This window comes from Elephas maximus, chromosome 9 (genome assembly GCF_024166365.1).
Source record: "Elephas maximus indicus isolate mEleMax1 chromosome 9, mEleMax1 primary haplotype, whole genome shotgun sequence".
In the NCBI taxonomy this organism is placed as follows: Eukaryota; Metazoa; Chordata; class Mammalia; order Proboscidea; family Elephantidae; genus Elephas; species Elephas maximus.
This window is the reverse complement of record NC_064827.1, coordinates 79967281-79983218: the sequence shown is the minus strand read 5'-3', so window position 1 is coordinate 79983218 and position 15938 is coordinate 79967281. Positions and strand designations below refer to the sequence as shown.

The window sequence follows — 15938 nt, the reverse complement described above, 5'->3', positions numbered from 1 at the left end:
TGGATCAGGTAGTCACCTCCTCAAGGTACCACAGTTGGCAAATGGCCAAGTAAGGACTCACGCCCAAGTCAATCTGATTCTAGAAGCTCAAGTGGGTGGCTCTGGGCTACAAACTATGTTTGAGGGTCCTAAGCTGGGTCCAACATTCTGTGACTTGGGTCCTCAGGAGGCCAAAGGCTTGTAGGCGGCACGGGAGCTTCTGAAAAAAGGGAGATGGGGACGGCAAGGGCACAGAGCTATAAATAGGAGGAGCCAAGCTTCAAGAAAGGTGACACCCAGGGATAAACTCAGCCAGCTGGTCAAGTGGAGGAGGGAGGGGTGGAGACAGGACCTGGGCGAGCCAAATAATAGAAAATCTGACAACATCCCACCCAGCAGTCCCAGCTGAGGTGCACTAATAGAAGGAGGCTTGTGAGTCCACCATCAGTAAATACCCTGCATTCCCCCACCCTGGGCCCCTGGCCAAGAAAGACTGTTGTTCTAAGGGCTGGCTATTAGCCCCAGGGCTTTGAAGGCACAGATCACACAGTTGTCTATAAACAGTATTTTAATATTTGTATAAATAGACCACAGTATTACCAAAAAACTTCAAGAACAGAGCATGGAAAACATTTTCAAACCCGTGCACACAGTCTCCCTCTTGAACTGCACATGACAATGGTCCCCCACCTCTCCCCTGGGTGGGGGTCAAGTGTTGTGGGGAATGCTCAAAGGAATGGAATTCACCGCTTTGGGGTACTTTTAACGTGAGGGCCTGAACACAGGGGACCCTTGGCTCCCTGTCCCTGCTGCTGACCTCTTGATCTGTTACAAAAATAATGCCAATGGGCAAGAAGTTGGAGGCAGGGCTACTGTGCAGAGAGGGTGATGGGGCTGTGCTCAGGCACAGATGGGCCCCACCAGGCAGGCTGGCAGTACCCCCTCTGCCCAGGGCTGCTGTGCAGGCTGGTGGAGAGTGGTATGGGGGCAGCACACCACTGCCCTATCTTTGCACATGCCGGACAAAGGCCTGCACCAGCTGGATCAGAGGCTCTTGACTCTCAGGGCTGGCTTTGGAGAGAGAAGTGGACTTGCCCTGAGGTGAAGGGAGGACACCAGTAGCAGGGGAGCTGGGGGCTCCCCGGCGGAAGTAGCGTGAGAGGCTGGAGAGCAGTGTACTCTGCAAGAAAAAAGAACAGCTTAATGAGGCCCAGTACCTCCGACACAGCATCCCCCTAGCCTCAGGAAATAGGAAGGTAGGTGGGACCCATGGGGCTCTTTCTCTGTTAGCCCAGCCCCCTCCATCAGGGCCCTCCTATTTATCCGTACCAACTCTGAGCTGAGCTCCTGCTTCATCCGCTGTTTATCCCGGGGGTGGACAGCTGGGTCCCTTAAGTAACGCATTGCCTGGGAGATGAGCAGGTAAAAGCAGTTTTCCATGGTAAACATCAGGAGGGACCTGGAAGAAAGGACAGGATTTTGGCACCGTTGTGAGGGCCAAGCTGGCAGAATAGCCAGCCTCGCTGCCACGTGACTGCCTCAACCCAGACCAAATTCCAAAAGGTCTTACTTTAGTGTTCTGGTCCCTTCCACCTGTGTGCCAAGCCCCACAGCCTGGCTGAGGGGCTCCTTTTTCTTGTCCAGCTGGAGAAAGAAGCAAAAGATCAGAGCCAAGAGATAAAAACGGTAAGCGCTCCCATTTATTGAGAATGTTCTAATTGCCAGGTCCCCGCTAAGCAATATTTTCAGCTACCTCATTTAATCCTCACAGTAACTCTATCATAATCGTTTTATGAAGAGGAACAGGTTTGGGGAAGTTAGATAAAGCACCAAGATCACAGTTAAGCAGCAGACTGGAGAGAGAGTCAGGCTGAAGGGCAAGAGGCTGTAGCACCCTACTTACCTCTCCAAGCATGTTGAGGGCCACATTCACTGTGGCCAGAAGTGTCCCAAAGGAGGGGGCCACCTCGGAGTCGAAGGTGGGAGTGGTAAAGCTCAGGGCAAATAGGAAGCTGTATTCAGCAAGGTCCAGGGACTGTGAGACAAGAAGAGAGAGGCCAGCTAGGACCTCAGACAGCTCTCAAGGACAGAACAGAGCACAGCAAAGCCTTCAAGGCTCGCTCCCATGAGGCTGGTGGCGGTGCGCTCAGGGTAGCTGGTACCTGATCCAGGAGGATCTGACAGACATCAGGGGTGAAATGGCGCAAGGCTGCCAGAGTCCTGCTGAGGATCTTGAGAAGGCCATACTGGACTGTGCGCAAGGCTCGCTGCTCCGAGGCCTCTGTGTCGGCAGTTGGCTGCTTGGAGGAGGCAGAGCAGGAGGGGGCAGCCGGGGCAGCTGTGGGTGGGCGCTGGACTCGGGGGGCGACAGCTGAGGGGATGGCATCCCCGTTTTTGTTCTGGGGGAGAGTCAAGAAATGAAAAGTGGGGCACAAAGAACCCAGGGGTGGGGAGTTGAGGGTAGCCACAGGGGCAGGGCTCATTACCTGTAGGTAGTGCTGCAGCATCTTGCGGCTATGCAGGAGGGAGGTGCAGGCCTGGCATAAGTAACCCAGGTTTACCTGGGACACACCACAGGGGAGTATGAGGGAAGATTCTCTTGGCAGCAGCCCCAGCCAACTGACCAACTCAACAGCACTCTACATAATACCGCTGCTACTCCTCTCCCCTACTTATCATCTACTAATAGGCCTTTTCTGCATTCTCTAGCTTAAAATATTCACAACGACTAAGTTAGAGCTCAGCTGCTAACGAAAACGTCGGCAGTTCAAATCCACCCGCTGCTCCTTGGAAAATCCTATGGGGCAGTTCTACTCTGTCCTGTGCAGTCACTATGAATGGATTTGACTTGACAGCAGTGGGTTTGGTTTGGTTGTAAGTATGCTAGACTGCAAACTCTGGGTCACAGGGATCATGTCTGTATTGTTTCCCTGGGACCTTGCTAAATGCCAGGCACATTATAGGGTCCTAAGTAAACAAGATGAAGGCTGTTAATTCCCATTCGCAAGAAGAAAAAGGTTTACAAAAATAGGTGAAGTGGCTTGGCCAACATCACACAACCAGTAAATGACAGAAGCCTGCCTGACTCTGGAGTCTGGTTCTTTCCCTACAAGCTCTCTCCAGCTGGTTCCCAGCTTCAGGCCTGCTCCTAAGGGATTTGAACCAAGGTCTACCAGGTAGAGCCTAAGTTCTTAACCTACAAAGCTGCCCTTTGCTGTGGAGAAAAAAGTTTATCTCCAAGAGTAAGCAACATGAAACCAAAACCTGTGCTCCTTAAGCAATTCCAGTGTCAGGAAATGGCCTCCAATTCACTGGAGGTGCCCCAGTGTTAGCCACACTGCCCATCACCCTCCCGTCCCCAAGCATTTTCCCAGACCCCTCCAAGAAACCGTGTCAGAGGCCCCACCTGGACATCTCGCATGAGCTGAGGCAGGTGGAAGTGCCATTCTTTCATGAAGTTGGAAAGCTGCAGAATGAAGCCCACGGTGTGGTCTGCCTCCTCTAGACAGGCCAGACTCTGCACTGTCCTCACTGCATTGAGGCACTGGGAAGAGAGAGGACAGCAGGGACGGACCTGGATGGCTCAGGTACCTGATATACCTGCTCCTGCCCTCTTGTGGGGAGGACAGGTCCTAGGCCCACAAATGCTGAGGTGGCAGCAACAGGTGGCTTGGCTTTACAACTAAGAGAGTTCTGTCTGAGCTGACCCTAGATCCCTGCACTCATTCAGCAGTTTAGCTGCATTCTGGCTGGCCAGTCAGCCAGCAGTTCTTTAAAGAACCTCAGTTCTTTAAAGCAGTTCTTTAAAGAAATGAGGGCACCAACACCCCTCAACTGCCAAGCCCCAAGCTCCTTGCCTACCTGCCTCCTTCCTGAACAGCCCGGACCCCTCTTACCCTAACTGCCACCCCTATGATTCTGGAAGCCCCCTCACCTGTAAGGTCCGCTCCTGGTGAACACCCACAAAGTCCAAGGCCTCAGTCAGGAAGTTGTAGCGTAGGGTTTTAAGAAGCCTCTCCATCAAGGACATGGACAGGCGGTAGACCCCTGGCCAAGAGGGGGCGTCCAGGGACTTCCGAGAGGTGCTAGGTGTCTAAGACACAAACAGCAGGCAAGATCAAGACACTGTGTCACGAGAACCCAGCTGACAGCTACAGGAGGGCCTAGGCAAGCTGAGGCAGCCCACCCACTTGGAGGAGAAAACCTCCTGGGATGGGCACAGCTATCTGCCCGCCAACTGGCACTGCTAGAGAGGGTCAGAGGCCATGGCTGTAAGGAAAGATCACTAGGCAGAGGTATAAGAATCCTGGGTTCTAGACTGAGGTCTGCCACTAACAAACTATGTGAGCTTAGGTATGTCACTGCCCTGCATTCTTCCGCTAAGTGGTGTCTGGACTAAGTTTCAAATACTTTACACTTTTAATAGAATGAGATGTTAGGCTGAAGATGATTCTCTTAAGATTAGGAGACATCGATTGAATGAGAGGAGTCTGTGGGTGGGGCAAATGGTTAGCATGCTCAGCCACTAACTGAAAGGGTGGAAGTCTGAGTCTACCCAGAGGTACCTCAGAAGAAAGGCCTATTGATCTTCTTCCAAGAATACCAGTTAGCTCTGCTCTGACACAGATGGGGTCACCATGAGTTGGGGCACACTCAGCAGCTGATTTGAATTTTTTTGGTTTACTGAACTAGAAATAACCAAGGTACGTAGAGGACTGAGTACTGAGTTCCCATCAGGCGCTCACACCACCCACTTCCCTTCTCCTGTTCCTGGTCAGACAGGGCAGGTACGCAGCAGTTACAACTGTACCACTGCCTTTGGGAGGGAGAGAGGAGAGGACAGCTGCCCTAAGCTATGCTGTGGCACCAGGGACTTAGTCTCAATCTGGCTTGGCCCTCCTTATGCCTACATCAGAAAGAATCCACCCTATCTCCCACAGGTGATGAGTATAGCCTGAGTGGTGCCTTTCAGTGGCCATGCTTCTCTTGCTAGAGATCAGTTTTGTGAATTCCTCGCCATCAGTGCATCAGACATGCCACTGAAGAACACAGAAATGTCAGGGGCAGATAAAAGCACTACATGGTGGTGGGGGTGTACTTTTCAACTGGATCAGCTTGGCCCTGGCATTCTCACCTGCACCGTCCCATTGGTGCTGAGCTGGTACACACTCAGGAGGGGCAAACAAATGCTCTGGGTGATGCCAGCTCCAGCCACTGCTGTGGCTCCCTGGAAGGGAATGACATGGAGTAAGATAGAGAGTGTCACTACACCACCACTGCGGGAGCGGAGCCCACAGCCACTCTGCCCAGGGTCAGGTAGCACTCTCAGGCTAAACCACAGCTTACACAGAGAACTGTGAACAGTTTAAGAACCCACTCAGCACAAGCAAGATGGCCCCCTCCTGCCTTCAGGTTTGCCTCCTACCTGCTGGGTGCGAGCCAGGGTGAGCAGCAGGTGCAACGAAGCCTCGGTGAAATGCAGGTTCTGCTTCATGCGAAGGCTCACCTCCAAGGTGGTGAAGAGGGTCGGCAGGATGGGGAGTCTGCGAGTCACCTGCAGCCACGAGTCGCCATCCTCATCCACCTCACACAGCTCCTTGGCCAGGTGTAGGCCCAGGACACACACCTGCTAGGACCCAGGCAGAAGGAAGCAATCCAAGAGGAACAGAAGGAGGGCTGACAGTCCCGGGCCTATTTCCCCAAGACCTAGACAGTTGTGCACATCTCCAACAAAGCTTGACTAAATCAGATCCTTTCCAACCTAATCCTCTCCTGTGTCCACTTTTCAGGGAACGGCACCAAATCTTTCCATCCGAATAAGCAACCCCTCAACTGACAACTCCTTCCTCAACATCCAAAATATCATGCTACTTCTCATCTCTCATCTGTAACTCTACCTAACTCTGCCACTAGCACAGAGACTACATGACATTACCTCTTGCTGCACTGATGCAGCAGCCGCCTAAATGGTCATTCTTCATTTACTCTTGATCCCCTCTAACTTATACTTTATACCAGTGGCTTTTCAAACTTATCTTGACCATGACTCACAGCAACGAATGCCTTTAACATTGCACCTTAGTATACACATGTTATTTCACTGACCTGAGTACCTACTCTTACAGCTTATAAAAACACTCTAATATTTTCTTTGGCATTTCACTCTACTTCATTAAAAAAAATTGGCTGACACCAACTCAACTGATTTCAAGACCCACAGTTTGAAAAACACTGCATTCAAGGAGCCCTGGTGACGCAACAGTTAAGAACATACTGCTCCCTAGGATGTCCTCTCACCCCATCACGCTGGTCCTTGTGCCGAGGCCGAGAACAATCATCTGTCTCCATGCTGTCCTTGTCCTCTGTGGTATTGCCTGACGCTAGGCTGTGGCGGGTCTGGTCGAAGAGTGCAATCACCTCTTCTTGGAGGGTCTCACAGACGTTAAACACCAGCTGGGAGTACTGCGGGATGTCACTTACTGCACAGCAGACAGGGAGGGGTCAATGCCATGCTCATCATATCAACTCTCACTGCACAAAAAATTCTCCCTCCCAGGCAGGTGACTGGGAATGTAGTATGGTGTTCAGAGGGAAAGTGTCTGTCTCATGAAAAGAAATGATGAGGGAAAACGTGGGGAAGAAAAAGAACTTTCTAGAAGAGCTCCAATGGTGAAAACAAGCCCTGCCTAGGCTGGCTGCTGGCAGGGACAGGCAGACTGCTACTGCTACTCCCCCACCGCAGTCTGCCCCTCACCTCTCATCTCCTTCATCTGCAACACTGTGATGAACGCTGAAAACACCTTGGCCTTGGTCTTCTCCATGAGCTGTTGGTCTGCCTGGAGCACTCCCTCAAGTATCTCCGTCAAAGGACCGAGAATTTCATCCACAGAACCTAACTCTCTAGAAATAATGTGAGGGTGCAGAGGGGAGGAGAAACACACCTCATAAAAAGGCCACAAATGCTCTTGCCCCACCTGGCAGTCTTTGCCTCCCATCTGTGCATTTGCTATCAGTCCCATGCCCTATGACAGAAAGCTACAATGAACCTACAGCCCATTTTAGACTCAATTTCTCCTGTTTGGTCAGGTGAAGTGTTGGTAAAGAGAAGCGAGCAGGCATGGTCATGGAGGCTGCTGGCCTCAAGCCCACCTCTCTGGGCACAGCCCTCACCTCTTCCATTGCCGGAGGAGGATAAGCAGCAGAGTGCACATCATGGAGCCAAGGCGGAGGCAGTTCACTGAGGTCGGAACCAGGAGCTGAAGGGAGAGAGCAAAGTGGTTAGAGTTTGGCTTCCTGAGAGCTGACACAGTGGGAGGATTTGAGCTCCATCCACTGATCCCAGCACTGCACCCACAGGGATGGGACAGAGGGAAAGGGACCAGGAGTTGGCACGGCAGCAGCAGGCCTTGGCTTCCCTGCTACAGCCTTGTCTCCCAGGCTGAGCCCTTTGATCTGACAACTTGTGCAGCTGGTAGATCCAGAGCTCTGTGATTTGACTTCAGAGACCTTCTCCCTTGAAGGAATATGAAATCTCCTAGACATACTTACTAACGCTTTGGTCCCATCAAGCACTTCAAGAAAGAGCTGGCGACGCACTGCAGACTCAGTCAGGTGCATGATATCCGCCTACAATGGAACAGAAAAAGGGTTTCGGTTGAGGAAACCTCCCAGACTTTAGCAGCTAAAAAACATGAGATCTTCTGTCAGGCACCTAGTCATTGATGTCATTGTCTCCCTGATTAAAATGAATCTTGATGGCCATGCTGTTTCTTTGTCCACCTTCAGGTGTCAGAATCAAGCCCAGTTATACTTCCTCTTCATGGCTCTATCCTTCTCCTGCTTAAAGCCCTTCAAAGACCTCCTAGTGTATTAGAAATACAAACCAAACTCCTCAGCATGGCCTAGAAGGCTCCATGTAATCTAGTCCAACTGACTGGTCTCACTTCCACAGGCTTACTATGTTCCAGCCCTACTCACCTTCTCCTTTAACACACCAAGCTCTTTTCCACATCCAGACCTTCATACTTGGGATTCCATCTACCCAGGCTGCTCTCTTCCACAGGCCTTCTCCTAAAAGGCTTCTTTGTACTATTTATGTCTCAGTTTGGGTTATCACCTCCTTAGACAGGGCCTCCCAACTAGCCCTATCTAAAATAAATCTCTACCACAGCACTTTAATTATTGCCTTCATAGAAAATTATGTCAATCTAAAACTCTATTTTTTATTTGTGAACATGTTTATAATCTGGCTCCCTCCTGGACCTCTCTCCATGAGATTAAGGACCTATATGTCTTTACTCACTGCTGTATCCCTGGTGCCTGGCACATGGTAAACATTTAATTAATATTCCTAAAATGAATAAATGAATGAATGATCAACATCCTGGACTTGACCAAATAGGTTTCGTAAGAGGAAAGAGGACGGCAGGATTTTCAGAGCTACAGCTCAAAAACTGCTGCCTGGCTGGGGTCTAAAAGGCAGGTGACACTGAGGTTATTTGCCGGGGAATCCAATCATTCCCCAAAGATGGCTGAGTCTTCTGGTGTGTCTGGAGTCTCAGGGGCCCACGACCATTGTGCCACAGCAAGAACACTCACACCCTCACTCTTTCTAGGATCAAAGCTCCAAGGAAGTGGGAGCTCTGGCTCTAAGGAACATCTCACTGAGGAGGCAAGAGTATGCCCCGGACAGGGAGGCATCTATCAAGCTCAAGTCATTAATGAAGTCAAGATATTAATCTGGATTCTCCAGGGACAAGCAGTTTAACACTTACTCCTTACAACACAACAAGATGGTGTCAAACCACAATAAATGCCAAGAAAAAAACCAAAGCTCTTCCCCAATATTAACCCGCTTCAAAAACCAACTCTCAGTGCAGAGACACTACAGACACAGCAGCCTCTATTCTTTGTCTAGGAACCAATGAAAACAAACCACAAACTGCTGTCTAAAGAGGGTGTTTCTGCAGCTGTTACAGCCACCTGTTGGCTAATCAACAAATATTTACCTAGCATCTACAGGGCACAAAGCGTAAGAAGGCAATTACACATTTGCATGAGAGGCAAACTAAGCAAGGGAGCCCCTTAGGCTATCCAAGACCACAGATGTAGCTAGAGGCTTGTATGAATGTCTGAAGGGATTTTAAGTATTTCTCTGCACTCTTCTTACGTGTCTCTTGTTGGAAACAATACCGTCAAACACCTCGTATTACCCCCAATCTCTTGGCCCTGAACCTGTCACATTTAGCTCTCAGGGACAAATCCTGATTTGCTTTTCATCCCAAGGGGCTTTATCTGCCAGGCATCTCAAAACATTGTTGCTAGGACACCAAAGTGAACACTTGCCCAAGGAGGTTCTTACGTGACTGGTGGCAATGATGAGAAGCATTCGCCAGGCAGAGACCAGCATCTGGTACTCTACCAAGGAGGTGCAGCTGCTGCCCTCTGTTTCAGCCATGTGAACTGCCAAGGACTTGACATACCCTGACCAGTAGGCAAAGCGTTTTTCGCTGGAAAATTTCTTGAGTGTATCTTTTAATGACTGGTCTAGTGAACCCCTGGAGTGTCAAGAAAAAACAAAAGCCACAGTTAGATTTTGACAGGAATATGATGGGCACAGACCCTTCTTGAGACAGAGAAAGCAACCTCACATGGGCTTAAAGGCAGATGGCTCCAGGATCAACTCCAATGTGTGAGGTTCATACTTCTTGCTCAACATAATGGGTAAGATTGAGGCCTTTTCCAGAATTTCTCCTCCATAAAATCCTGGTCACACAGAGTTGGCTTCACAATACTTCTCTGACAATCATAAATGCCATCAATGGACTGGTCCAGGACACAATTTACTGGCCCTCCATAAATGGTTCCAAACCAGCTCTCCCCTCGGCTTAGGCCCAATGGTGGGCCACTATGATCTCCCCATCCCAACCTTTAATTAAAGACTCGAAAGGGGCAAAGACTCACTTAACAACATAGTATATCTCCAAGCAAATTATCTTCATAATTAGGGCACAGGTTTCCAGAATGCTGGGCTGTGGAGGGGAAGAGCAGAGTAGAGCAGAAACCAGTCACATGGAGGAACTTCTTCTCTGGTGCCCCCCTACAATGTAACAGAGCAAGGACCCAATACTTTGAAAACAAGAACGCACATTCCCTATCAAATGTAAATGGCCATCTGACTTGGAAGAGCAAAGTGTCAGGTTCTCAACGTCTCCAAAACAGTGAAGAAGACCACAGAGCCATCAGCACAGAAGAGGGTATGCCATTTTTCTTCCCAAAGCAAGACATCAAAGAAACAGGAAGCAGGCACTTTTTTGAGAAAAAAGTTCCTAATGTAGAACAATTCTGGTTGTTTAATTAGGGGAGGTATCATTTCCTGTATCTCATAGCCCAGCCTTTCCTCCCAGGGACTTTCAGCCACTGTCCCATCCTTCAACACAGCTTACCTCAGATGTTTCTGAGGGAGGAGAAAGGGTTCCAAACAGTGGGCTGGTTAAATTCTCCCAAAACTTGGGTCTAAAAAGGAAATACACTGGAAATCACACTGCTTCTCTCACATAGTCCTTTTCTCCTCTAACTCCCTTCAGTGGTTACTTCTCCATATTTTACCAGTCCAAATCCTAACATGCATCTTATAGGTCAATTATTCCTACACATATTTAAAGGGTTCCATACAGAAAATTGGTTTATCATCTTAAGAAATATAATTATACTTTATAGAGCTGGTCAGTAAAAACCTTAATGATTCATTCTACTGTACTTTTCCAAAAGTCCCACAAAGAACAGAGTAAAGAGGGACATAAGTACATCAGACTCCCATATTTAGCCTTGATAATATTTCTTCCTTTGTGCCAAGAGAGTTCACGAGAAGAGGATGTTTTGGCCCAGTGGTTGAGCAAGCCACTCCTATATGAATACACTGTTTCTAAAGAACAATAGGTTTAATGGGGCTAGCAGAGGGTGGGAACACAAAGATAGTTAAAACTTAAAGATGGCACCTGCTGGCGGCTGCATTAAGAGAATAACTAAAACTCCCATATGTCAAACCAGGCAAAAAGCACTTTTTATGCCTATTATCAGTGAACTGTCATAACAACCTCTGAGACGGGAACCACTGTTACCTCCATTTTACAGACAAGGATGAGACTCAGAGTTAAATAACTCCCAGAGTCAGACTTACTTGGTTCTGAGGACCAGCATGGCACTGTCCCGACGGTCCTGCCACAGGGCATGCAGAAAGGCAATGGCTGCACGATGCAGCAGGGGCGGGCACCAGTATCGATCCTGCTGCTGGCAATCAATCAGCTCCAGCACTGCGTGTAGACAACTCCACACCCCAAGGCTGAATTCCTGCAAGAGGGGACATGTGGGAGGTTCATGTCCACAGCCGCCACTGGCAGCTGTACCTGCAGGGTCCTGCACCCACCTCCCAGGGAGCCATCTCTCTCAACTTCATTGCAGGTGGAGGCTCACCTTGGAGCCATCACTGCCGTCCTTCACCTCTAGGTTCAGAAACAGTTCGATGAGGCCTGGCTGGGTCTCTACAGCCACTGTGAGGAATTCCAGAACCATGACTTTGATACGCATGTCCTCAATCTTGCTCTGCAGCCGAATCAGGAAGGCATCGCGAATGGCAGCTGCATCATTGCCCAGGCAGGCATACACCGACATTGGGGCCACCTGATGGAGACAAGGACACACAGGCTTAGATCTCTGCCTCCAGGCAACCTCAAAGAGGCTCCTGCAGGAGGGTACCGAAGAATTCCCAGAAAAGAGGCAGAGAGAGAAACATCCAGACAGGGACACATCCAGTCCTGAGTCAGAGGGAACATTACTCCAGGAGAACTACAGCACAAGATGCCTAACAATTTACAGAAGAAACAGTAATCAGCATAAGAAGATGCTCAACCTCTCTCGCAATCAAATAATGCAAAGTAAACATCAGAGAATATCTTTTTTTCTTATCACAATTGGAAAGATTAAAAAACTGATGATGTCCCTTGTGGCAAGAATACAAGAAGAAACTGTTATAATCTCTACTGGAAGGCTATTTGGAAATGTCTTAATCAAAATTAAAATGTTCATTTCTATCTATTTATTTAATACTTAGGGACTGTAAACAAAAGTTTACGAAGTTCTACAAGTAATAATGTTCATTGCCGCATGCTTCCAATAGTTAAAGATAGAAAACAGCCCAAATACGTTACGATGCATCCACTCAATGGCACGCCATGCAAACACTAAAAAGAATAAAGTAGCACCAACCTACCCGCAGGGAAAGACTGCAAAACTTAACGTTAAGTGAAGAAAGCTAGTCACAAAACGGTATGTAGAGTGGAACTCTACTTTCGTAAGGAACAAAAGTGTACACCCAAACACCCTTTAATATATAAGCACATACAAAAAGAAAGAAATGTGGAGCACTGTGTACCAACCTGCTCATAGGGACTCTCAGAACAAGAGGATCATGGGATACCCTAACTTTCTATGTTACACGTATCTGTAACGTTTAAATTTTTACAATGAGTACGCATGTCTTTTGTAATAAGAAAAAAAAAACCTCATGAACACACATTTAAGTGTATATGTATGGCTATGCTTTTTTCAAAGTCAGAGAAGTCCAAGTTAGCTGTTTCTATTGGGAGAAGGCAAGAGTAGTCTCAAGCAGAAAGAGTCAATTTTCTGGGGCTCTGGTTGGTGAAACGGAATCCTACCGTGGCCAGACGTTTCAGCAATTGGATGGCAAGACGTGGCAAAGCAGGGTCATGTTTATGGTAGATGTATTTGGCTAGAACAGCAATGAGGTTGTTCCCATGGGCACCTGAAGAAGCACAGGAGACAGCTGAGTCATCAAGTGCGCTTGAGTCAAGCTCTGAGAGGCTGCTTTCAAAAAGGCTCATAAATGTGAGAAAATTTACCCTCAGTAATTTGGGGGCCAAAACAAAACCATGTGGCCATCCTGTCTTTTTTTAGGAGCAAACAGGGGAGTCAGGACGGAATTTTAGATCAACAGCTCCATCCAATTCATGAGGGACAGGAAAAGAGACAATTTGAAGAAAATAGGTAGTTTTCCAAAATATAGGTTAGAAAAAGACATCACACTGAAGCACTGCAAAAATCGTAGAAATCCCAAAATGATCACAGCTAGTAAGGGCCTTAAATATTATCCAAACAACTCCTTGAAAAGAAGGAAAGTGGGTCCCAAAGGGATTAAACGACCAGTTTAAGGTCACAGAGTAATAGCCAATACTTACTAAGCATGAGGACTCTCTCTCTACATGTTTTACATGTAGTTATTTATTTAATCTTCACTATCATCTTATAAAACAGACTACTACTTTATTATCCCCATTTTACTGATGAGGAACCTGAGGCAGAGTTGTTTAGTAATGCATTCAAGGTCTCACAGCTGGTTGGAGTCAGAATTTGAACCATGGCAATTTAACTTTGGGCCTATGTTCTTAACTATTATTCTATCATCAATAGGAGGCAGAAACAAAGTATGATCCAGTCCTCTTGTTTCTAAGTCCGAGATGGAAACTGATGATCATTTCCAAATTTCCTCAAGGAATTAATCAGAAAACACCGCTGACCTCCAAAAGCAGAGTCAGAACCATGTACTTATGGGCAGTAAGTTGCCAAGTGGAACAGAAATACATACCATGTTGTGTGAGAGCCTGTTCCAAGGGGGATACCACATTAGAAGGCGACTTTAGCCGAATGACATTGTTGGTGACGGAGAATGCCAGTTTCACTGTCTTGATCAGCAGCTGGCCCTGCCCCTGGCCCTCTGCCCCATCACTAGGGTGCCAAATGGAAACCAAAGTTGATTCAGACAACATGACGTCATCCGTAACACACATGTTCTCATGAATTAGATTCCAACAATAATCCCAGAGTTCAACAGGTTCTACTGAGAGTCCCCAGTCCAATCCAGGAGAGAGAAAGAGTAACTAACTCCCTTTCCTATGGACAGCCCACATAGCAGCCACTAAACTGTCTAAGGCCTATGTGCTAGGATAAACATAATTGTTTTAAAAGAGCTACTTCAAGTTACCTCAAGCTAGAGTTCTTAGAGTATGCAGTCTCAGGCACCATAAAGATAAATGGGGGGAAAGGTGGCGAGGGAGTCCCACCTCCGGGGCTGAGCTGCCATCACCATGTCAATGGTGTCCACGCCGATGCCCATAATGTTGATAACAGTCTGTCCAGCTTCTGTGTAGGCCAGGCTGCAGATGCACAGAGACTGAAGGCTGGGAGTGTGACTGGAAGACAGAGGCGTTCTGAGTTACTAGGAAGTCACCACATTCATCGTTGGAAGGAAAGGGCACTGTCCCGCTGGGCTAGGGTGGTAAACCTAATCGGCTGCACATCAGTAACATAGATTAGCTCTCTTTGCTAGATGAAGACACTCTGATCTATTTCCTGGAAGAGACCTGATCCTAAAAACCACCCTGAGAAACAATCTTAAATGTTCATCAATTAATGAAAATATTTACTGAATAAATCATGATTAAGCCATACAATAGAGTACCATGCAACCATTAAAACAAAACAGGTATATACATAGTAGCCTGAAGAAACACGGAGCAATTTGGGTGTGTATGCACGTGTGCGCACACACACACACCTCATTTCCAATTCATTTGTTCTTCTCTCTTCAAAAGGAAAAAGGATAAAAAGGCCAGTGAAAAGCAAATCACGACCTCAAGTGTACTGGGCTCTGGTCTCAACAAAGGTTGAGTTCTCTGAAAGAAAAGACATGGCTCTGCAAGCAGAAGCCCATGTCTCCCCTTGATGAGTGGCAGCATCCAGGAGCACCAAGCTCTAGCAATCACCCCTCTCATACCTGCTATGCAGATCCGTCTCATGGCACAGGTTCAGTATCGCATGAATCAGCTCCAAGATCAGGCAACCTGCACTCCGGAAAAGATGTAGAAATGACGTGGCCTTATCCCAAGAAAGGGAAATCAAGGAAATTCTAGGGAACCAGAAATTCCCAAGGCCTTCCCTGCCCATGCTGTCCTTACCAATCTGCTCTCTCACGCCATGAGAGTTATAGCGCCACTTGTGATAGCTGGGAAGCATCTCCTTCAGCACAAACATGACACAAGGCACCAGCCCTTGGCTCTGAGTACTACCAAGCTGCCCCTGCAAGAAACCATGCTGTGAGGGCTTCTGCCACGTGAATGCAAGAAAAGTCATTTAGTTACTAAAGATTTACTAACTCCAAAACCGTAAGTCCAAATGAAATCTGGGCCAGCCTTGGCTATTAATGAAAAAAACACCCATCAGAAAACCCTAGGTCAATTAAGCCCAAGTTGTGCATTTCTGTAAATTTGAGAAAAAACTTAAAAAAAACCAATGTGTGTATGCCATAAAAATACCTGCATGAAAAAGAGAGATAAAGGCTGAATCTGGGAGGAAGGGAGATACCTTACACATAAAGAACACAGGACTATTGATAATGGAGATCATCGTGACAACCTTGACCCTCTACCCCATCAGTGGAATACCAGAAAGGAGATCTGATATCCCAAATTCTTTGCCATAATGCGACTTAACATCAGTTTCTCCCTATCTTAAAAATGGGTGCTCTTTATTTATATAAAGATAAGCATCTATGTTGCTATTGTTAGGTGCCACTGAGTATGTTCTATCTCATAGTGACCTTACGTACAACAGAATGAAACACTGCCCGGTCCTGCGCCATCCTCACAATCTTTGCTATGTTTGAGCCCACTGCTGCAGCCATTGTGTCAATCCATCTTGTTGAGGGTCTTCCTCTTTTTCACTGACCTTACCAAGCATGATGCCCCACTCCAGGAACTGGTCCGTCCTGACAACATGTCCAAAGTATGTGAGGTGAAGTCTCACCATCCTCACTTCCAAGGTGCACTCTGGCAGTACTTCTTCAAAGGCAGATTTGTTTATTCTTCTAGTAGTCCATGGTATATTAT

The 15938-nt window shown here is 47.7% G+C and overlaps 1 protein-coding gene across 1 annotated transcript in view; it reads right to left on the bottom strand.

The window, feature by feature from the left end:
• Positions 1 to 532: 532 nt before the first annotated feature.
• NUP188 (nucleoporin 188) overlaps positions 533 to 15938 on the bottom strand; it is a 49630-nt gene continuing 34224 nt past the window's right edge. Inside the window, exons 21-44 of the mRNA XM_049895537.1 lie at positions 15009 to 15129; positions 14828 to 14894; positions 14115 to 14243; positions 13640 to 13779; positions 12693 to 12799; positions 11452 to 11658; positions 11159 to 11328; positions 10425 to 10494; positions 9943 to 10010; positions 9341 to 9536; positions 7528 to 7605; positions 7150 to 7235; positions 6734 to 6879; positions 6277 to 6458; positions 5405 to 5605; positions 5114 to 5206; positions 3914 to 4072; positions 3386 to 3523; positions 2466 to 2540; positions 2142 to 2378; positions 1883 to 2014; positions 1550 to 1623; positions 1309 to 1438; positions 533 to 1159 (exon numbers count right to left, since the gene is read on the bottom strand). Of these exons, the coding sequence (XP_049751494.1) occupies positions 983 to 1159; positions 1309 to 1438; positions 1550 to 1623; positions 1883 to 2014; positions 2142 to 2378; positions 2466 to 2540; positions 3386 to 3523; positions 3914 to 4072; positions 5114 to 5206; positions 5405 to 5605; positions 6277 to 6458; positions 6734 to 6879; positions 7150 to 7235; positions 7528 to 7605; positions 9341 to 9536; positions 9943 to 10010; positions 10425 to 10494; positions 11159 to 11328; positions 11452 to 11658; positions 12693 to 12799; positions 13640 to 13779; positions 14115 to 14243; positions 14828 to 14894; positions 15009 to 15129 (3183 nt within the window). The 3' untranslated portion in view covers positions 533 to 982. The remainder of the gene's footprint in view (positions 1160 to 1308; positions 1439 to 1549; positions 1624 to 1882; positions 2015 to 2141; positions 2379 to 2465; positions 2541 to 3385; positions 3524 to 3913; positions 4073 to 5113; positions 5207 to 5404; positions 5606 to 6276; positions 6459 to 6733; positions 6880 to 7149; positions 7236 to 7527; positions 7606 to 9340; positions 9537 to 9942; positions 10011 to 10424; positions 10495 to 11158; positions 11329 to 11451; positions 11659 to 12692; positions 12800 to 13639; positions 13780 to 14114; positions 14244 to 14827; positions 14895 to 15008; positions 15130 to 15938) is intronic.